The sequence below is a fragment of the Vombatus ursinus genome, unplaced genomic scaffold (genome assembly GCF_900497805.2).
Source record: "Vombatus ursinus unplaced genomic scaffold, bare-nosed wombat genome assembly UNPS02009975.1, whole genome shotgun sequence".
NCBI classification, from domain to species: Eukaryota; Metazoa; Chordata; class Mammalia; order Diprotodontia; family Vombatidae; genus Vombatus; species Vombatus ursinus.
Genome location: NW_020949753.1, coordinates 7,749,378 through 7,773,128, shown reverse-complemented (window position 1 = coordinate 7,773,128; position 23,751 = coordinate 7,749,378). Strand labels below are relative to the sequence as shown.

Below are 23,751 nucleotides of genomic sequence, written 5' to 3'. Positions count from 1 at the left end.
GGAAGACCCTCTGTTGAAAGGAAATGGGAAGGTGGTAGTGTAGGAAGCTTGAGGAGAAAAGTACAAAGTGTTCCTGTGGTGTAGGAGTCATGGACCATATGTTTGGAGCAGGAAGGACCTCATAGGTCACCTAATCTAATCCACTCATTTTATTGATAAGGCCTTGAAAGGTTAACAGACTCATTGGCTTTGACTCATCTGAAGTGCCGTAGAGTCTGAGAGTTCTCCAAGGGAGAACCAGGAGCCAGAGGAGGAACCTGAGAAGAGGAATGTTCTTCCCAACAGAACTACCAGCAGGGAAGGGGAGTCTGGGCCCCTTTGTTATAGTCTTCACTCACAAGAGGCTTGGATGGTCACTTCTCAGGTATATTGTAGTGGAGATTTCTCTTGGAATCTATCCCAACTCTGTGATTCTGAGAAAATGCTTCTTAATGGGTATTAGTATTTGAACACGCCTTTTAAAAAATAAACTAAGTTGTAAGGGAAATTCTTTTTAATGACTCAATTTTAAGCTTTCTTGATTTGAATAAATGTCTGGGTTTTTTCCTTCTAGACATTTATTCTTAGAAATTGAAAGACATGCTAGCAGTAAAAAATGTTATCCACAGGTTTATGCTTCACATAGGTTTTTAATTAACGTGATATCTGTAAACCATTTAGAGATCTTTTTTTAAAAATTATTTTGTTAATTTGTATCTGGACTCATTTTTGATATAGTCAATAGAGACCTAGTAGTAGTTCTTTGAGTAGTATAGTTTTCTTAGAGTTTCGGTTTGTAATCTGTCATAATATTGCTTTCGTGTAATTTTTCTTGTAAGTAGCCTTTGCTTTTTCCAGTTTGTTTGCTGATGGAAAAGAAACTTGAACTCTTAGAATGTTAATCAATTCTTCATAAAAACTTGTTGATTGATCTAGTTTAAAGGTCATTTGAACTATAGAAAAGGGCAATCATCAACTGTAGTTAGATGGAACAAATTGTGTAAAATTGGCAGAAAATCTTTTCTTTTTTTACGTTTTTACTATGGCTATGGTATATTGCAGCTAATTTGTTTTTTGGGGGGTTTTGTTTCAACTTAATTTTATTTAACTTGTCCTTTCAGGATTCTGGTGATTCTTATAAACTGGCCAAGATGAATATGGTGAAGAGGATTATGGGCCGGCCTCGCCAGGAAGAGTGCAGCCCACAGGATAATGCGTTAGGACTGATGCACCTTCGGCGCCTCTTTACTGAACTCTGCCATCCTCCTCGGCATATGACTCAGAAAGAACAAGAAGAAAAACTTTATATGATGTTACCTGTGTTTAATAGGGTAAGTTTAAAATCCTGAAAGCCAAGAAAGCTACGAGACAGAGTGGAGAGGGGCAGAGCATTCCAGGCATATGGGGCAACCAGTACTGAGGCATGGCAGCTAAGAGAGGAGGGTGCCATAGTGCGTAGAGCACTGAGCCTGGAGTCAGAAAGACTCATTTTCCTGAGTTCAAATCTGGCCTCAGACACTTACTGACTGTGTGATCCTGGGCAAGTCTCTTAACCCTGTTTGCCTTAGTTTCCTCATCTGTAAAATGAGCTGGAGAAAGAAATGGCAAACCACTCCACTCCACTATCCTTGCAAAGAAAACCCCAAAAGGGGTCATGAAGAATCAGACAGGCTTGAAAAACGAATAAACAAAAAAGTGCTAAGGTATAGAGATGGGAGGAAATGTTGCGTTGGAGGAACTGCAGTTAGAATACTCCATGTATTTAGAATATAGAATGTGTGGATGAGAATGTGGAGTGGGAAGACTGGAAATACTGGAAGGGACCCAGTTGAGAGGCACTTTAAATGGAACATTGTATTTGAGCCTGGAGTAAATAGGAAGGAAGTGGAGCTCACTGAGCAGAGCAGGGATGTGCTCAGACCTACATCTTGGCAGCAGAGTAGTGAATAGATTGGAATAGGGAGAGACCTGAGGCAGGGAGGCCAGTTGGAATACTATTGCAGTGGGCCAGGAAAGAGGTGATGAGGGCTTGGACTACACTGGTGGCTGTGGGAGCAGGGAGAATTAGTTGTCTACAAGAGATGTGGTAGAGGTAGAAGGACTTTGCAATGGATTGGATATGTGGGGAGAATGAGAGGGGGGAATCACGGATGATACCTTGGAACCTGGGTCCTGGGGGGATGTTGGTACCCTCTGTAGTAACAGGGAAGTTCAGAAGGGAAGAGGATTTGGGGTGAAAAATGAGTTCTGTTTTGGACATACTGAATTTAAGAAGGCTACGGGACATCCAGTTACAAGTGCTCCACTAATATGTTTAAGAACTCTGAATTTTCTTTATTCTGTCATAATCTTTTTAAAATAATTTTTTCTTGTTATATTACCTAAAATTTTTCATTATATCCTTCCCCCTCTCAGAGAGCCATTCCTTATAACAGTTTGTTTGTTTTTTTTAAAGCAAAGGAGGAAGGAAAAAGAAATTGGCAAAAATGGTCTGAAAAAACTTGAGTGTATGTGCAGTATTCCACACCTCTGGACCTTCTGCCTTCATCCTCCCTCTTCCTCTGACACAAAGGAGTGGGACAGCATGTCTTCTTTTTCTATATAGGGAAATTTCTTCTTAACAGTGCCCTCCTTGAGGTATAAGCCTAATAATGGAACCTCTGGGTCAAAGGCTATGACAATTTTAGTCACTTTATTTGTATAATTAACAAAATGTTTTCTAAAATGATCTTACAAATTCACAGCTCCACCACAGATGCACTAGTATGCTTGACTTCCTCCAACCCTTCCAACACTGAATATTCCTACCTTTTGTTTTTACAGATTTGCTGAATGTGAGGTCAAACCTCAGGGTTTGTTTTGATTTGCATTTCTCTTATTTTTTAATTTAGTATTTTATTTTCCCCCAGTTACATGTAAAAACAATTTTTAATTAATTAATTTAGTTTTAGTTTTCAATGATCACTTCCATAAGCTTTTTTTTTTTTCCAAGAGAATGAACAATGTATTATTCTCAATCAGGCAACTTGAAATAATATAAATAAGTGCTGTCTGCATATGTAGAAAAATATAGTAATTTATTTATGTACCCAAATGAATAATTTACCTAATACACTCTAGTATTTGCAAAGAACCTGCCCTATTCTTTTTTAAAATTAATTTATTTATTTTTAGTTTTCAACAATCACTTCCATAAGCTTTTGAATTTTAAATCTCCCCCCACCCAAGATGGTGTGCAATCTGATATAGGCTCTACATGTACATTCCTATTAAACATGTTTTCACATTAGTCGTGTTGTAAAGAAGAATTAGAACCAATAGGAGGAACCACAAGAAAGAAGAAACAAAACAAGAAAGAAAAAAAAAGCAATTAGTATGCTTCAATCTGCATTTAAATTCCATAGATCTTTCTCTGGATGTGGATAGCATTTTCTTTTTTTTTTTTTTTTTTTTGAAAAGGCAAATATTTTTATTCTGTCACATAAATGAGAAGTGCATGGAAGGGCTGGTTCATAAAAGGATTTCCACCTATTTTTCTTTTTCCCACTTCAAGAATTCAGAATGAATACTTTCTAAAATGAGTTGACTCAATTAACCTTAATTAATTCTGAGTACCTTGGTGAGGTTTCATAGGTTTAGCTGCTGTCCCTTGGATAGCATTTTCCATCATGGGAAATCATTGGATCTTAGATCCTTGCATTGCTGAGAAGAGCTAAGTCTATCAACGTTAGTCATTGCACAGTTTGGCTGTTATTTTGTACAATGTTCTTCTGGTTCTGCTCACTTCACTGAGCATCAGTCCATACAAGTCTTTCTAGGTTTTTCTGAATTCCACTTCCTCATCATTTTTTACAGCAAGATAGTATGCCATTACATCCATATACCACAACTTGTTCAACCATTCCCCAATTGATGGGTATACCCTCAATTTCCAATTCTTTGCCACCACAAAAAGAGCTGCTATAAATATTTTTGTATATGTGGGTCCTTTTCCCATTTTTATGATCTCTTTGGGATGCAGCCCTAGAAGTGGTATTGCTGGTTCAAAGGGTATGCACATTTTTATAGCCCTTTTGGTATAGTTCCAAATTGCTCTCCAAAGTAAAAACAATTTTTAACTTTTGTTTTTAAAATTTTGAGTTCCAAATTCTCTCCCTTCCTCCTTCCCAACCCCCCCTCCATTGAGAAAGCAAGCAATTCAATATAGGTTATACATGTGTAGTCATGCAAAACTCTTCCATAATAGTCATGTGAAAGAAAACATAGACCAGAAAAACTCAAGAATCTTTAATCTCTATTCACACTCCATCAGTTCTTTCTCTGGGAATGAATAGTATTTTTCATTTTAAGTCCTTAAGAGTTGTCTTGGATTATTGTATTGCTGAACAATGTTGCTGTTACTTTGTGTACAGTACATTTCACTTTGCATCAGCCCATGCAAGTCCAGGTCTTTCTGAGAGCATCTGACTCATCGTTTCTTATAGTACAGTAGTATTCCATCATAATCATGTGCCACAACTTGTTCAGCCATTCCCCAGTTGGTGGAGATCTCCTCGACTTCTAATCCTTTACTCCCAGAAGAGAGTTGCTGCAAATATTTTTGCACATATGAGTCCTTTTCCTTTTTGCTTTTTATCTCTTTTGGGATACTAACCTAGTATGTGTTTCTCTTAGGATGATTTGGACTGTTCTTTCTTATACCTGTTAAAAGATTGTCATTCTTCTTTTGAGAACTGTTTGTTTCTTTGACCACTTACCCATTGGGGAATGATTTTTGGTTTTATATATTACCTATTAATTGTTTAATATGTCTTGGATACTAAATTCTTATCTGAGAAATTTGATAACAAATTTTTTTTCCACTTTACCTTTTCCTTGCTTAATCCTTAATGCATAATTTTGTTCATGCAGAAGCTTTTTAGTTTCATGTAGGCAAAAGTTGTCTATTTTACCTTTTATATTTGCTTCTAATCCTTGTTTGGTTAAGAATACAATCTCCCACACATAACTGTGAAAAATATATGACCTGGGGCAGCTAGGTGGCGCAGAGGATAGAGTTCTGGCCTTGAAATCAGGAGGACCTGAGTTCAAGTGCGGTCTCAGACTTACAACACTTACTAGCTCTGTGACCCTGGGCAGGTCACTTAACCTGGATTGCCCAGCATAAAGGGGGAAAAAAAAAAAGAAAAGAAAAATATATGACCTGCTTCTCTTCTGAAAGAGAGAAGTTCCTGGAAGCTTCTTCAGCCCTTCTGCTTCTTTCTTTTCCTGGTGAGTTCTTCTAAGAACCTCCATTTGAGGAAGGGCCCAGGCTACATAGCCTTTATTCCTCTCTTGACTCTGCTTCTGACTGTCTTGACTTTGCTACCATGTCTCATCAGTTAAAGTTTTGTCAACTCTTAGGGCATTCTTACCCTGGAACATCCTTCTATCTTTGCAGTCCTCTTTTTGCATTTCATTTTTGAGCCTCACCCAACCATCCTTCATTCCTCTTCCAGCTCTGCTTATGACTCTGCTCCCTTTTATGTGTTATCTTCCCCCATGAGAGTGTAAATTCCTTGAGGGCAAGGAATATCTTTATTTTTGCTTGTATTTATATCTCCAACATTATGGATAGCACATAATATGTAAAAAAGACATCAATAAAAGCTTAATTTAAAAAATGAAATAAAGAACAACTTAAATAGCTAAAAGAATATTTAGTTGTTCATGGCTGGGCCATGCCAATATGATAAAAATGATACTAACATCAAAGTAAATTCGCTAGTTTAATGCTGTATCAAACTATAAAAGGGCTCCTTTATAGAACTCAGTATAATAACAAATTTTATTTGGAGGAACAAAAATCTAGACTATCAAGAGAAATGAAAAAAGGAAGGAAGGAAGAAAGACAGCACTTTCTGAACTCAAACTATATTACAAAGTAGCAAAACCATTTTATATTGATTTTAAAAGAGAAAAGTAGATCAGTGGAACAGACTAAACAAGGGAGACTCAGAAATAATGAAACTCAATGACCCAGTGTTTGATAAAATTGAAAACATTAATAACTTAGTAAAGAACTATTGGTGGGGGGGCAATCATTTATCAAAGGAACTCCCTAACTGCATTGGTAAGTTGATGGCAACTCACTTTTAGCTTTGGGAATTTCCCAAATTGTGCTTTGGTGTATACTAGTGCATTGCTGATTTTTTCTTTCTTATATATCTCCATCTCTTTCCCTAGCACTGAATTTGTTCTTGCCTTCTAAGTGGTCTCCTTGCCTTAAGATTTTTCCCATGTCTCTCTGCCCTCCACAGTGATGGCAAGTGATGTTCCTGAAGCATAGGTCTCATCAGGTCACCCTGCCTCCATCCCATCTCTGTTCCATAAACCCCAGGAGTTCTCTAGTACCTCTAAGATCAAATATAAATCTTGCTTTTAAGCATTTAAAACTCTTAACAACCTGGACCTTTCTTATTTTTCCAGCCTTCCTAGACATTACTCCCTCCCATGAACTCTACTGTCTAGTCCTGCTGTCTACTCCTTCATTTAATTTTGTTTCTAGACTATAGTTTAGTCCTTACTGCCCACCAGCTCCCTGCTTGGTTTCAACTCCATCACTGGAAATCTTATCAACAGCTCTATATCCTCAGTTGTGTCCCCCTTCTGATTGGAAGGCTAAGAGGTGGAATAAAAGTCCTCCTAAAGCCTCCCTTTGTAGAGGGCTCAGAATTTCCCACCGGCTTCTGTGCTTGGTTTTTGACTCTATGAACACCCTCTGACATTTCACTCCCCCCCCCCCCCCCCCAGCTTTTACAACTTCTTTTTGTGTGTGTTATCTTTCCCTTATTAGATAGTAAACTCATTGAGAACAAAGATGGTCTTCTGTTTTCTTATTTTGCATCTCCAGTGCTTAACTGCGCTGGCACATAGAAGGTACTTCATAAATATTTATTGATTCTTGACTATTTTGTAAGAACTGTTGAGAAAACTGCATCTGAATCTGGTAGAAATTAATGGTATGGTCAGTTTTACTTCTGGTTTTCCTAGTATTGAATCAGCCCTGCATTGCTGGTATAGATCTCACCTAGTCATAGTGTATGATCATTGTGATATATTGTTGTAATCTCTTTGCTAGCATTTTATTTAAAAATTTTGCATCAGTATTCATTAGGGAAATTGGGTTATAGTTTTCTTTCTCTGTTTTTCCTCTCCCTGGTTTAGGCATCAAAAACATTGTGTCATAAAAGGAATTTGTTAGGACTTCTTTGCCTATTTTTTCAGATAGTTTATATAGTATTGGAATGAATTGTTTGATAGAATTCACTTTTGTAAATCCATATGGTCTTGGAGATTTTTTCTTAGGGAGCTCATTTATGGCTTGTTCAATTTATTTTTCTACGATAGGGTTATTTATGTTTTCTATTTCCTCTTTTGCTAATTTGGTGATATAAATATTCATTTCCATTAGACTATTAGTTTTTTTGGAATATTGGGGAAGATAGATCCTAATAATTGCTTTAATGTCATCTTCACTTAATGGTTAATTCACCCTTTTTATTTTTGAGACTTTGTTTCTTTGATTTGGCCTATGACACTTATTCTTTAGGATTAGATTGTTTAATTTGCAATTAATTTTTAATCTATGCTTCCATAGTCCTTTATTGAATGTAATTTTTTTTTATTATCATCTTAAAAAGGTGCATTTAGTGTTTCTGCTTTTCTGTGTTTGTGAGGTTTTTAATGTCCTAATACCTGGTCAGTTTTTGTGAAACTGAGAAAAAGAACTTTCTATTTCCATTCATTTTTCTCCAGAGGTCTAATATCTAGTTTTTCTAAGATTTTATTCATCTCCTTTATATCTTTCTTATTTATTTTATGGTTAGATTTTTGTAACTCTGAGAGGGGAAAGTTGAAGTCTAGTATAGTTTTACTGGTATAGTTTTACTCTCTGGTTCCTGTTGTGATTCATTTAACATTTCCTTTAAGAATATGTATACTTTGCCATTTGTTGTATATATGTTTAGTATTGATACTAGTTCATTGTTTGTTGTGCCTTTTAGCAAGATGTAGTTTCCTTGCTAATCTCTTTTAATTAGGTCTATTTTTGCTATTGCTTTGTATGACATCATGATTGCTACCTCTGCCTTTTTTACTTCTCCAGCTCCTTATTTTAACTCTGTTTGATTCTCTCTGTTTCAGGTTTATTTCTTGTAAACAACATATTATTGGATTATGGTTTCTAATCCATTTTGCTATCTGCTTCCCTTTTATGGATCAATTCATCCCATTCACATTCACAATTATGGTTACTCACTGTGCATTTCCCTCCATGATATTTTCTTCTGTTCATCCTTCTCTTTTTTTATTCTGCACCTCCTCTAAAATCTGTTTTGTTTCTTACCATTGCCTTTCTTTATCCATCCTCCTTTTTATCACCCTCCTCCCTTTTTCTCATCCCCTTCTCCTGTTTCGCTGTTGGGTAAGATAAATTTCTATACCAGTTGATTGTATATGTAGATATTCCCTCTTTGAATCAATTTAGATGTTTGCCCTGCCCATTTCCCCTTCCATTATAAAAGCTCTTACTTGTGTACCTTTTTTAGATACCTTTCCCCATTCTTCCTCTCCCTTCTTCCATTTCCAAGGATGTCCTTGTTTCTGGGCCATCCGTTTTTTTTTTTTTTTTTTCTTTTCACATCATCCTAACATAACTGACTCACTCCCATGCTCTATGTAGAATCCTTCTAACTGTCCTAATAATGATAGAGTTCTTCGAAGTTACAGTATATCATCTTCCTATATAGCAAGGTAAACAGTGTAAACTTATTGACTCCCTTATGATTTCTTTCATATTTACCTTTTTATGCTTCTCTTGAGAATTTTATTTAAAGTCAGATTTTCTATGCAGATCTGGTTTTTTCATCCAGAATGCTTGAAAGTCTTCTACTCCATTAAATATCTTTTTTTTTCCCCCTTGAAAGATTATACTCAGTTTTGCTGGGTAAGTTATTCTGGGTTGTAATTCTAGCTCCTTTGCCTTTTGGAATGTAATATTCCAAGCTCTCTGCTTCTTCAGTGTGGTAGCTGACAAATCTTATGTGATCCTGACTGGGGCTCCATGATCTTAGGTTTCTTTCTGGCTGCTTGAAATATTTTCTCTTTGAACTGGAAGCTCTGGAATTTAGCTATAATATTGCTTGGAATTTTCATTGTGGCATCTCTTTCAGATGTTGATTGGTAGATTCTTTCCATTTCTATTTTACCCTCTGATTTTAGGATATCAGGACAGTTTTCCTAGATAATTTCTTGAAATACAATGTCTAGGCTCTTTCTTTGATCAAGATTTTTATATAGGACAATAATTCTTAAATTCTCTCTCCTGAATCTGTTATTTTTCTAATGAGATATTTCACATTTTCTTCTATTTTTTCATTCTTTTGATTTTGTTTTATTGTTTCTTCTTGTCTCTAGGAGTCATTCGCTTCCACTTGCCCAATTCTAATTTTTAAGTAATTATGTTCTTCAGTTAGCTTTTGTACCTCTTTTTGCATTTGGCCAGTTCTACTTTTTAAGGAGGTATTTTCATCAGTGAATTTTTGTACCCTTTTTTCCATTTGGCCTGTTTTGTTTTTTAAGGTATTATTTTCTTCAGTATTTTTTTTTGGGTCTCATTTACTAAGCTGTTAATTATCTTTCCATAATTTTCTTCTGTTGTTCCATCTATTTCTCCAATTTTGCCTCTACCATTCTTCTTTGATTTTGAAATTTTTTTTTTTTTTGCTTTTCCTTGAATTCTTGTTGGGCTTAAGCTTTGCTTGTAGCTATTTTGACACTATTATTTTCTTCTGAGTTTGTGTCTCTTGTTTTTCCCTGTCACCATAGTAGCTTTTTATGGTCGAGCTTTGTTGTTGTTTGCTTATTTTTCCAGCCTATTTCTTGACTTTGACATTCATGTTAAGAGTTGGGCTCTTTTCCTGGCATGGGCAGGGGGAGGGACACTGTCCTAAGCTTCAGGCTTTTTCACACTGCCCTTTTTAGAGCTAGTTCTGGGTGTTTGGAAATTTTTGGTGCTTCCAAGGTGGTATAATTTAGGAAATAATTTAGTGGTTACTACACTCCTGGTCTGTGCTCTGGGGCTTAACCCAGGAAGGGCTCCTAATCCCTTGGGACCAGAATTAATACTGTTTCTCAGGGCCCCTGTTCTCTTGTGACTGAAAGTGCTCTTCTCTGCCCTGAGCTGTGACCCAGAAGCTACCCAACAGCATCTGCTCCTGTGTCCAGTGCTAGCACAGGGGTCCCCTGTAATCTCTTTCTGACCCATAGGGTCTCTTACTGTCTGTGACTTGAGAGCTCCCAAAGCTGCTGCTGCTTCTGTCACCACCACCTTGTCGCATTACACCGCTGTGTCAAAGATCTCTCTTTCTGACCTCCTAAGTTGTCTTGGGCTAGAAGAATGACTCACTTTGATTTTTTGTTGACTTTGGCACTCTAGAATTCAATTTGAGGCATCATTTTAAGATTGTTTAGAAGGGAATGTTGGGAGAACTTGACTGGTTGCTTCCCCTATTTTGCCATCTTGGCTCTATCCCTGATGTTATTAATTTCTTTAAAATATTACTGTGGTAAAAACTTAAGTTATCTGTCAGTGTGGAAGAATAAATTGTTTAGGATAATTTAATTTTCTCAGTGGATGGGTGAAATCTTAAATAACCAAACTTTAATATTAACTATTTTGAATAGAAATTTTTCTAAAATTTATTTTGTAATTCCTCGCTTTTTAAAGCAAGAGTTCACCAAATAAGTATAAGGAACTGTTCCTTGATGATTCAGGATCCTTCTGAGTAATAATTATCAGACTTGGCTGTAATACAGAGATACCTTGAAGTCTTATTGAGACATTTAGGGCAATTTTCTCTAATTTTAGATGGTCCCAGATGTCTGTGATCTTTGCTTTTACATAATTAAGTATGTTTGGGAATATGCATATAAATAATATGAATTGCTTTCTGAGTCTGGGCTTCAGGTACCAGCCTGTGGTAGAACTTTGTGTTTTCTATTTTGGCCTCCAACAGGTCTGTTACTTCTAGTTCCCGCTTTGTTGTAGAGAGGTAAGATTAGCTAAATTATGAAAAGGATAAGATGAAATTTTGAAGAGTTTAGATGATTATTATAATATAATGTTTTGCCTTAATGAATATATCCCCAGTGGAATGGAACTGAAGGAGATCAACCATGCTGACTGGGTCCATGATAGATTCATGTTATCCAACTGCTACCATGTCTTTACTTTAATGAGACAGTCCTTTTTTATGTGGCATAGTTCTTTTTTTAAATAGAAATGTTTATTGTTATCTTTTGTTTCTACATAGTCTGCTTTTCCCTCCTAGACCCCCCTCCCAGGCTGCCATCCATTGTAACAAAGAAAGAAATGAAGAAGAATAGGAAAAAAGGCTTGTAAGACCATTCAGCACATTGAACACATCTGATGAAACATGCTGCGTGCTTGAACCTCCTCTGCTCTGCACTTCTCTATTGGAGTGGTGGGAGAAGGTGTCTTCTCATGTTTCTATTTTGGAGCCAAGCTTGGTATTTATAAATTTGCAGTTTCTTAGAAAAAAGATATGGAAAAAGAAAAAAACACATAAACAAAATAGGTTAGTGCAGAAGAACAGGAGGGAGGATTTTAAATGAGAGGCGATGATAAAGAGAGAAAAGAGAAAGTGAGATAATTAGATAAATTAAAGAAAAAAAATCAGTAAGTTAATTAAAACCCCAAAACTAGGGAAAGGATTGATAACAGGGAGAAGAGAAGAAGAGTGAGGGGGAGAAAAAGTCTGTGGGAATAGGGTTGCATCAAAGTAAATTAGATAAAAGTAATCACAAGGCAAAAAGTACTGACTTAAAAAAGGAAGTGAATAACAACACAAAAAAATCCTAATAAAAAAACTAAGCAAATACAAGAAAATACAAACCAAATTCTTATAACTTTAAATGTGCCCAGACTAAATAAGTAGTTCCTTAAAATGAAATAGGATAAAAATCTATTGGATAAAATCCAATAGATTGGATAAGAATAAAATTAAATTTAAAAATCAAAAGCATACGTAGAATACGAATGAGAGGCTGGGACAAAATTGATTAGTCAAATCCAATAAAACAGGAGTCATGATCATGCCATCATAGGAAGCAAAAATAAAATTCACAAAGCAATAATAATAGCTCACATTTATAGGCCTTTAAAGTTTGCAAAGTACTTTACAAATATTATGCCTCAGTTGATTCTTACAACAACTCTGGGGGGTAGATGCTATTGTTATTCCCATTTTACAGATAGGAAACTGAGGCAGATGGGTTAAATTGCTTACCCAGACTCACATGGCTAGTACATCTGAGTACAGATTTGAACTTAAGTCTTCCAGACTCTAGGTCTGTCAACTAATTGATTCCTGACCTTGTTTCCTACAGACACTCTTCTCTGATTCTTTTAATTTCAAACCTTTTGAAATTATCCTTCACACTCTCTTTTTCTCCAGATTGCTCTTCTCCTTACCAAGGTCAACCTTTCTACATATACATTTGATCCTGTATCTTGATTAATCTTCAGCTTTGTACTAGCTTGTTCTTCCCTTTTGTCATCAGACATGCCCGAGTCTCACTCACCCCTAAAAAAAGCATTCATTGAATCCTACTATCTCTTCAGAGTATCATCTTATGTATCTTTTTCCCCTTTTAGGTAAACTCCTTGAAAAAGCCATCTGAATTCACTGCCTTCACATCTCTCACTCATTCACTTTGCATTCTGGTGTCTCATCTCATCACTCAGCTGCAACTTCTTTATCCACAGTTACCCAGAATCCCAAATCTGATCATCATTTCTCAGTCCTCCTCTTTCTCTACTTGTGTGTTATGTTTGGAACTGTTGAGCACACGCTCCTCTCTGGGTTTTTGTGACATCATTGCCTGGTTTGTCTCATTCCTTTTTGGTCTCTTTTGATGGTTCATCCTTCATAAGGTTCTGCTCTGGGGCTGCTTCTCTTTTTATATTCTCTCTCTTGGTGACCTCATCAACTCGCCTGTTTAACTATCATCTTTATGCATATAATGCCCAAATGTATATATTTAATCCTAATCTCTCTCCTGAGTTTCAGTGTACTTCCATCACTTGCTTATTGGAAGCATCTCATACCCCAAATTCCCAAACAGAATTCATTCTCTTCCCTCTCCACTGCACCAAGCCCCACCATCTCCCAAACTCCCAAACTCTCCTGTTGAGGGCATCAGCGTGCTGTTTCACAGCATCCTTGTAATTCCATCCCTCCTAGCTCCCACCCGAATTCAGTCTTTCATCACCTCTCACCTCAGATTATTGCAGTAGCCTCCTCATCTGTCTTGGTGCTTCAGGTCTCTCCCCCCCTCTAGCCCATTCTCCACACTGCTGCCAGACTGGTTTTCCTTTAAGCACAGATCTTTCCTTCAGCACAGTGGCTCCCTATTGCCTCTAGAATGTGAACTCATCCTTTTTTTTTGCTTTTACCTGGCCCATCTTTCCCCCTCATTAGACATGTCCCTCCCACACTCTGTGATTCAGTCAGTCGAAGGGTTCTTCTTTGTGTTCCTCACACACCCATTTCACATCTAATCTTTGTGCCTTTGTACTAGATAGTGGTCTTGGAACGCACTTCTCCTTGTTGTTGCTGTTATTATCTGTTTCTGTCCTGTCCCACGCTTCCTTACTTGATTTGGGATTTTTTCTTAGCAAAGATACCGGAGTGGTTTGTCATTTCCTTTTCCAGCTCATTTTACAGATAAGGAAACTGAGGAAAACAGGGTGAAGTGACTTGCCTGAGGTCACATAGCTAGTAAGTGTCTGAGGTCAGATTTGAACTCAGGAAGATGAGTCTTCCTGACTCCTGGCCCTGTGCTCTCTACAGTGCACCACCTACTTGTCCACTTCCTCCTTACCTCTACATTGTAAGATGCCTCTCTTACTCCAAGACATATGGCCTTGGCTTTCTACAAGAAGCCTTTCCTGCTTCTTCCAGATATTAATGGAGTCCCTTCCAAACTACCTGGTATTTAACGACTTTGTATTTAATTGCTTTATGTTTATTCTGCATTTACTTATGTTGTCTAGCAGATGTCATTTAAATGAAATGAGGCCATTTCAGGGCATCATCTTCTCTGGAGGTCCTTGCCTCTACTCCCCTTCACCTCATCTTAGCCTCAGGGAGTACAGAAAACTCCAAAGTTTCTGTTATCTAAATCTTAGCTCCAGAGGCTTTTTTAGCCTAGGGCGAGGATCCCAGCTTCTTGTAGCCCCTCTCTGAAGACTTAAAGATAGAGATAAACAATATAGTTCACAAAGCTCTGTACCTCCTCCAGGCTTTCATCAGGCAAGAAAGAAGTCTCTGGCTGGGATTTCCCAGCCAGTCAATTCAGCTGAATTTGCATTTTCTGCCAGTTCCCCTTCTTCTAAAGATTGACCCCATATAGCAAAAAGCATCAACTGAGGATTCACTTAAAATTATCTAATCTTTGCAAGGACGAGGCTCCACTGATTTTTACCACCACTTAAAAGTATTTACCTTTTGTTAGATAAGAATACTTTTTGATTGAATCAAACTAACAGAAGTGAGTGTGAAAGGTCTGCACGCTTCCTTGAATGAGTCCATTTTTCGCAGGACTGGATCACAGCCTGAAGAGTTTGTAGCGTTAGAAACAGGGTTCAGACACTCCTTGGTAGAGTTAGGGACGTACAGGCGAGCTGTCGCAGCCCACTGCTTCCCTAGTTGCAAACCTTCAGAGTTCTGTTCTCCTATAGAAAACAAAACTGAATCAAAGTGAGCAAAGGAAGCGTTTATTTACAGTTCTTGCAAGAAGCGGGTACATGGGTACCCCAGAGAGACTGGCAGGTGCACACCCACATACACCAGGAGCGGGAGCAAACCTTATATCCCCACATCTGGCCGCAAGTCCCTCCTAGCTGACTTTCATTGGTAGAAGTCAGCATAGGTCACAGACTTCCCAAAATTCCTGCCACATGTTTCCCTTGGCATGTTCTCCCACCCTCCATCACACAACGCATGTTAAAAAAATGGCTTCTTAACCCCACCTGGAGGTAGACAAGCGAGTATTCATGAGCCCATTAGGCATGTGCACTCTAAGTAAAGTTTAACCTTTGTCCTGCTTCCAGCCTCTTTAACCAAACAACCAGTTTCATCCACTTTCAGTGGTTCTAGAACCTCTGACCCAGAGCTCCCTTTTCTCTTACCTCTCACAGTAGAAAAGGAATAAGGCTGTTTCATTTAGAGGAGAAAGGCAAGATCCTGGGGGTCTGGGAGTGTAGGGGCTGGAGCATTCTTGGCCTTTCCAGCCCATCTCGGAAGAGCAAAGAAAGGATGGGGCTGGGGCAGAGCTGGTAGAACTTGAGGAACGTTATTGGCTTTCCAAGCATCATGCCAGAGCAGGAGATCTAGATGGAGGGAAGTCGATCCCTGGAAAGGTCTGCTTCTTTCTCAGCTTGCCCTCCTGGTGCCTTTCTGTCCATAGACGGTATGATGTAACTTCTTGTTTCATTACCCAAGTGGTTCTGATTAACTTAATTTTGCCTCAACCACAGGGAGACCTGAGATACATAGAAATGTAAATATTAGAAAGACAGTCCTACCTCTGCCTCAGTATTAGGAATTTTCCTACCTGGGGGCTTATTGCAATTATATATTGAATTTAGAACTGCTTAAATAAAAAAAGCTTAAAATAAACTTCCTAAGCAAAAGAGGAGAGAACCCTGGGGACTTTAGGGGCCGTTATTATTGCTTCTTAAGCTGAAAACAAAGTTCATCAAACTACCATTAAAACTACAAATAATGGGCAGCTAGGTGGCGCAGGACATAGAGCACAGGACCTGGAGTCAGGAGGACCTGAGTTCAAATCCAGCTTTAGACACTTGACAGTAGCTGTGTGACCCTGTCACTTAACCCCAATTCCCTTGCCAAAAAAAAAAAAAAAAAAAACCCTGCAAATAATTATCGGCAAAATGTACACTAGATAAAGAAACAGTAATGTGCCAGGGCCTCTGTTGTGCACATCAGTAAAACCTAAGGCAGAATACAGTTAGCAGTTTCTCCAAGTGTTGCAGCTTCTCCAAGGAGGTGTCATTCAGCCCCTTATCTTTGGTTTCTCCTAAGAAGCTGTGTGCAAATGAAGGAAATGAAAAGGTTGCAGTTGTTACAGGGTGACAACATGCAGCTGTGTGCTAGATAATTTGGAGCCAATCAGCACACAGGGGATGCACTAGAATGAAGGGGGATTCAGTAAAGTTTCTTACAGATGGTGGGGATTTAATTGGGCCTTGAAGGAAACCAGGCAAAGTAGGAGGTGAAGATGAGGAGAGAAAGCATTCCGGGCATGGGAGACTGCCAGTGAAAAATGCTGTTGGGAAACGGAGTGTCTTTTGGGAGCAAGGAGGCCAGTGCCACTTGATTACAGGGATAAAAGGTGTAAGAAGTCTGGAAAGGTGGGGGGTAGGGATGAGGATGGGGAAGAACAGGTTATGAAGGGCTTTAGAAGCCAAAAGAGAATTTTATATTTGATCCTGGAGCTGCTAGGGAGCCACTGGAATTTCTTAACTCAGGGCTGATATAATCAGACCTGTGCTTTTAAGAAGATCACTAACAGTTGAGTGGAAAATGGTTTGGAATGAGGAGAAACTTATAGCAAGGAGACCACCTGGCTGTCTGTTGCATAAGTCTAGACAGCAGTGGCAGTGTTAGAGAAGAGAAGTAGGCATGTACCAGAGATATTACAAATGTAAAATTGATATGCCTTGGGAGCAGATTGGTGGAAGGGAGTGGGGAGTGAGAGAGTGAATAGTGTAGGATGACGCCTCATTTGCAAGATTCGGTGACTGCAGAGATGGTGGCAGCTTCAGTAGTTGTTGGGAAGAGGTTTTGGAGAGGTTGAATTTAGGAAGTCTGTGGGACATCCACTTTAAGATGACCAAGAGGCGGATGGAGATTCTAGACTAGAGGTCAGCAGAGAGGTGAGGACTGGATAGGCAGAGTTGAAAATCATGAGCATGTGGTTGTTGAGTCATTTTTCAGGCATTTCTGACTCTCCTTGACCCCATTTGGGGATTTCTTGGCAAAGATACTGGAGTGCTTTTCCTTTTCCAGCTCATTTTACAGATGAGGAAACTGAGGCAGACAGGATTAAGTGACTTGCCCAGGATCCACACAGATTCGAACTCAGGAAGATGAGTCTTCCTGACTGCAGGCCTGGCACTCTATCCAGTTTGCCACCTATTTATCCCATGAACATAGAGATGATTAACTAAATCCTGGGGAGCAGATGAGATCCCCAAATGAGATAATATAGAAGATGATGATAAGAAGGCCTAGGGCAGAGGTCCTGAATGAATGAATGAATGAAGCTCCAGCACGAAGGTTGAGGAAGAACAGATAGGTCGGAGGAAGATGAGGAGAGAGTAGAGTCACAAACATTTAGAAGAAATTATCTAGGAAGAGAAAGTGATTGACAGTGTTAAAGATTGCAGAGAGGTCAAGAAGGATGAGGACTGAGGACAGACCTGGCAGTTAAGTGATTGGTAGTAAATTGGAGCCATAGTTTTAGTTAATGATTAGATCCAGAAGCCAAACCATGGACAATCGAGACAGTGAGAGGAAAGGAAGTAGAGGCATAAAGTCTCGTTGGCTTTCTTAAAGAGGTTAGAAAATCAGAATGGGAAAGAGTTACAGGACAATAGTGGGAATGGACAGATAAAGGGAGGGTTTTTTGAGGATGCAGAGACTCATCTCCAAGAAGAGGCTTCTTGTGAATGGCTTCAGTTTTTTTAGTGAACTCCAAGGGAAGGTTCTCAACCTGGTGAGGGGTGGGAGGAAGCCACGGGAGGTTCAAGGAGGGATGAAAAGGTTTGGAAGAGCTGCTGTGGTGAGTAGGAGAGTGCCTTATGTAAGGGTGTATAAAAATGATTACCTTGAACCAGTGAGGGCTCACTCAAGGTTATGTAACATAAATTTGTAGTGGACCCTGTCAGCACAGTTTTGTGATTTTTCTCCAGCTTTATTTATCAGCACGTGTGTAGGAGGGAAAGCAGGGGATGGTGGCAGTGATCCAAGGTTGAGGCTTTGCAGTGCAAGTTCCATGACACTAAGTAGGGGCAAGGGACTTAGGAGAGGAGGAGAGTGTAGAAGAAAACTCGTTCACCAGTGCTTCAAGACAAGAAGAAGAGGAGAGTATACCTAGTGTAGGGGTAATGGCCTGGGAAAAAGCTGAGGAGTCAAGGAACTGGAAGTCATGCTGAGAATGATGAACAGAGCTTGAGGTTTCAAGGCAGAGGGAGATGTGAAATGACTGTAGATAGTGATCAGATAAGGGAATTGAAACATTTGTTGTGTGATGTGGAGATCCAGGGTTTGAATCTCTTTTTGTGTGGCTGAGGTGGGGTCAAGGAGTATGGGAATAAGAAGTGGAAGAAGTGTGAACTGTGAGTGTGTGAGAGGGTATGGGTGTGTATGTGGGAAAGAAACGATATTCCATCAAGCTGGAAGGAAAGACGTCACTCTGTGGTACTTTCTTCATGGGCTGCCTGCCTGGTTCTTTCTGGTTGAGAAGGAGAGAAATGCCATTCCATCACACTTTACCCCACTGGTTGTATCTCCTGAACCTGCAAGCCAAGTGGGTACTTTCACCCCTTTCTACTAGTTGCCGCTTTACTCCCACTCTGATCCTGAACCTTTGGTTGTCATTCAAACTCCATTCCCTGACCCCCATTTGCCTGAGCTCTTATTTCAGTAACCCTCAACACAGCCTCCTCAGTATTCTACTCTAAAGCTATCTACTTTTTCTGTTGTGCTCTGGAATGCCTCTTCCAAAGGTAACAGACTTACTTTCATCTTAAATCTTTTCCTTTCTCACTCCGTCCAGTTTGGCTGTCACAGAGACTTGGCTCCCTGGATACCAAGGAGTTGGAATACTTTTTGCTCCCTCTTGCCACTTTTAGGCTTTCTCTATCTCTCAGTAACCTCTGCTCCTCTGAGTTTCACTCAATCCATAATTACCACATGTTCAAGATTCTGCTGCTTGTTATCTACTGATCTCTAGGACATTCTCCTTCCTTTTTTAATGAGTAGAGGGCCTAGCTCACAATCCTCCTTTTTTCCCCAACTCTTGCTCTCATAACGAGTGGATTCTACATCTGTCTTGATACTCTGTCAGACTTTTTCAATTTGTTCATTTCCCATGACCCATTCTTTCACCCTACCTTGGCTACACACACAGAGGGTCATACTCTTGATCATGCCATCACCCACATATTTTCCATTTCCATGCTCATGAACTCTGAAATTTATCTAATCATAACTTGTCATTTTACCCCTCCTTCTTTCTTGCAGCCATTATCCCGGTTCTGCCTCTTTACTGTGATTTCTAGGCTCTCTACCCCTCAGTTCTTTCCCAGGCTATCACCTCTACATTGACTACATTCTCTTCCCATTCCAATCTTGACCCCTTGGTGAACCAGTTCAACTCTCGGCTGTCTTCTGTAGTCCTTTGCCTCTTTATCCTAAAAAAGATTTTGCCCTGCCAAGCCTCAGCCTTGGATTGCACCCACCATCTACTGTCTTTGCTTCTGCTCACACACTGTTGAACAAAGTTGGAGGAAAATCACAAAACTACTTTTTCCACTGCAAATTCATGTTATAAAATCTCAACAGCTCTCACTGTGCCAAGATAATCCTTCCATACCTCCATAATCATTTTACTATCCCACTCACCAGAGCAGCTTTTCCAAACCTTTTCATCCCTTCTCCAACTTCGGTGATTCTCCTGCCTCCCAGCTGAGAAAATCAAGGTCATTTGCAGAGAGCCCACTCTTCTCTCTTCTTCCTCATTTCGCATTACTCAGATGCCTTCTGTGACTCCTTTTATCCCATCTCCCATGAAGAGGCGGCCCTACTCCTTGCCAAGGCAGACCCTTCTTAATGTACAAGTGATCCTGTTCTAACCACGACTTCTCTAGCCGATTGACTCCTCAGTCTCCCCCACTCTCTCACCAAACTTCAATCTCTCCTTCCTCCTGGCTGCTTCCCTGCCACCTACAAACAAGCTTATATTTCCCCCATCCTCAAAAACCCCTCACTTGTTTGTCCTTCCCTGCCAGCTGTCATCCTCAATTTCTCTTCCCTTACTTGGCCAACCTCTTTGAGAAGGTGGTGTACAGTTGCTGCTTGCATTTCCTTTCACCTTCTTTATTCTACAGTCTGACTTCTCACTTTATCCAATTGCAACTGCACTCTCCAAAGTTACCGGTTATCTCTTGAATCGACAGATCTGGTAGCCTTTTCTCAGTCCTCACCTTTTGTGACATGTCTGCTGCCTTTGGTACTGTAGATCAACCACGCTTTTTTCCTTGATAGTGCTAGGTGTTTATGACACGACTCTATACCGGTTCTCTTACCTGTTGAACTGCTCCTATTCCTTCTGCTTTATTTAGCTTTCTTCCAGGCCATGCCCACACATGGTGGGTATCCTTTGCAGCTCTGTCCCGAGCTCTCCTCTATCTCTATAATATTTCACTGGGTGGTTGATCTCATCAGCTCCTGTGATTTTTGTTATTTTGGTACTTCTCATTTTTAGATGACCCTCATACTTGGATCTCTAGATACCTCTGGAGCAGTTCTGACTGTTTATCTTGCAGACATCTTAAACTCAGCATGTCAAAAACTGCATCAATTTCCTCTGCTGTAAAGGGGGGATAGTGATGACAGCACCAACCTTCTAGTGCTGTTGTGAGGATCAAATGAGACCGTGTTTGTAAAGTGCTTAGCACAGAGTGTGGCACATGTCAGGCACTATTGAAATGCTCATTCTCTCCTCTTTCCCATTCTCCCCACAAGTACTCTCCTGTTCTTTTCTATCACTTTCATATTACTGTAGAGGGCACCATCTTCATCCCAGTCACTTAGATTTGCAGACTACATGTCTGTTGTCAGGTTCTAGCAAGTCGACTTTTATGACGTCTCTGGTACACCCTCCCTTCTTTCCTCTGACACTGCTATATGTCCCTCATCTGTTCATTCCTGGACTGTTGCACTAGGCTGCTGATTGGTCTCCCTGACTCACATTTCTCCTTACTCTAATTCATCCTTAAGTTAGCTGTCAAATTGATCTTCCTAAAGCATAGGCTAGCCCTGGCAATGTTAGCCCCATATTCAGTCAAATTCACTGGCTTCCTCATCTCCTGGATCAAATATGAAATTCTCTCTTTAGCTTTCAGAGGCCGTACTCATTCCTACCTTTCCTGTCTTCTTACTTTGTGATCTGCCCTCCCCCTCTCTACCACCCCATATTTCTATGATCCAGTGACACACGCCTCCTTTCTTTTCCTCAAATAAGACACATGATCTCCCTACTCTGAGTATTTTCACTGTTCCCTGTACTTGGAATTCTCTCCCTCCCCATCTCCATTTCCTGGTTTTCCTCAGTTACTTAAAGCCTCACTTTCTAGAAGAAGTTTATCTGGATCTGCCTGAATGCTAGTGCCTTCTTTCAATTGATTATCTCCAGTTTGCCCTGTGTATCTCTTATCTGTATATAGTTGTTTGCATGTTGTTTTCCCCATTAGACTGATCCCCGAGGGCTTTTGCCTTTCTTTATGTCCTCGGTGCTTAGCACAGTGCCTGGCTCTATTTAATAGGTCCTTAATATATGTTTGTCTACTAAATGGTGGCCTACCTAAACCTCACCAGTTATCAGACAGAGAGATAGATCTAGATGGACCTCTCCCTATAACCCCAGAGTTTACTCTATGTAAAGTGTTGTACTAATATCATGACAAAAAAATAATTCAATACCCAACCTCAGCGAGCCTATGTTCTGCTCTGGGGACGGGGACAAATGTGACCTAAATTCAAATACGTGTAACACAGACCTAAAGACAGATAGATGTAACACAAGGCAGAATGTGATAGTGCAAAGGAGATGTGGAGATAGTGCTCTAAGAAAACTTGACAAGGATGAATCAGCTAGATGAATCAGGGAAGGCTTCATGGAGGCCTAAATAGGTTCTTGAAGGAGAAGCAAAAGATTTTGACAGAGAAGGAACACATTTCATGCCTGGGTAATTACTTGTAATTTTTTTTTTACCTGCAAATCATTATATTTGTTGTTGAGATGTATGTAAATGACACAATAAGCCAACACATTTTGAATTACAATTTCTCAGTTTTATAATAAGCCATTTCTCTTGGGTGGAGAGATTCAGAAAATTGGGCCAAGAGATAATATATGTATACTTTTGAAACATGCAAATTCTGAATTTGTCATTTTTAAGAATGAAGATAGCACACTTTTTTTTTTAATCAAATACCTACATTGTATTTTGTAAAGTACAGTAGTCAACAAATCTACTAATGGTGTTGATAAGATAAAATGAAGACCATGTACAAAACGCAATCAGTTTAGGATGAGAATCAGGAGATCTAATCAGATTATCTCTTGTGAATACTGACTTCGTCTTGTGCTGCCATATGTATTCTCCATCTTGTTGTTTTTCTGTTATTCATCCATGGGAAATTAGACTATATAAGCCATCTATTGTTTTATACATGCAGGTGGATGCAATTAATCAACATCTTTCATTTTGTGAATAGAAGATTCTGAAACTCAACTGAAACTTACTCTTTCCCCCTCCCAACTTGGAAAGCCTCTAATCTTTTGTCCAATTAGAAATTAGATTACCTAATTTTGTATTCTGGCTTTTATCCTGGTTGACTATTTTTATTATAATTAATTGGACTTATTTGATTAATTGTTTTTTGTGTATAAAAATCTGCTTTACTCTGTACTTAGGGCTTTGGACTGACTGGGGGGAGTCTACTGACCCATTCATTCTGCCAGTTTCCTCAATTATTATTAATTACTCACCACAGTGTAAAACATTATACTCTCCTACGCTGGCAAATGAGCACCAACATATATTCTGTAAATATAAACACAACTTAAACTCAAAAATAACTTTTTCTTCAAGATTAAAGTTTTATTAAAATCACAATGGGAACTTAGTTATTTGATGCAGCCTTTAATCTGGTATTTGCTTGCACAAATTCTTAAGAGTGGGCAGAACGATATTGAAGAGCCGATTTGTAAATTTCAATGTGAGAAGGAGTAATGTGAATTTAGGTTGGAAAGAGATTGTAGAAACTTTAAATGTTAGGCAAAATGTTTGTCTTCTGTAGATAATGGATAGTCATTAAAAGTGGCATGGACCATGGGTCTTGACAGATCATCCACGACAATCATTTTAGGAATTAGGTGAAAGGTATGGTGAAGAAGAGGATGACTCAAGTCAGGGACATTGGTTTGGAAGCTCTTATAATATGACTAGAAACTCTTTACAGTTTTCTAGCTGGGGAATGTAAAAGTCGACATCTTGGTCTACTTAGGTTCACTTACTTCAAGATCTTATAAACATCATTGCCTTTGCAAGAAAGTGCAAGGAATGCCCTTAGGTGCTTCAAAGACTTAAGAGGTCATCTTATTTTAGAGTTATAGAAACAAAGGCCTAGAGAGATTTGTCCAAAGTAATAGTGATAATGTTAGATTTCAAAACCAAATTTTCCAGTTCCTCCAATATCAAATCCAGCACTCTTCAGAAATAATAACTTTTTTTTTTAGGATTTGCAAAACACTTTATTTATAAACATTGTCTCATTTGGGCCTCACCACACTCCTGTGACATAAGTATTACAAATATTATTATCCCCATTT

The 23,751-nt window shown here is 39.1% G+C and overlaps 1 protein-coding gene across 5 annotated transcripts in view; it reads left to right on the top strand.

Moving 5' to 3' along the window:
- WDFY3 (WD repeat and FYVE domain containing 3) overlaps window positions 1-23,751 on the top strand; it is a 296,048-nt gene that overhangs the window by 40,913 nt on the left and 231,384 nt on the right. For all 5 annotated transcript variants that reach the window (XM_027853427.1, XM_027853425.1, XM_027853426.1 and 2 more), the window contains exon 2: window positions 1,101-1,310. In XM_027853427.1, coding sequence (XP_027709228.1) covers window positions 1,101-1,310 — 210 coding nt within the window. The remainder of the gene's footprint in view (window positions 1-1,100; window positions 1,311-23,751) is intronic.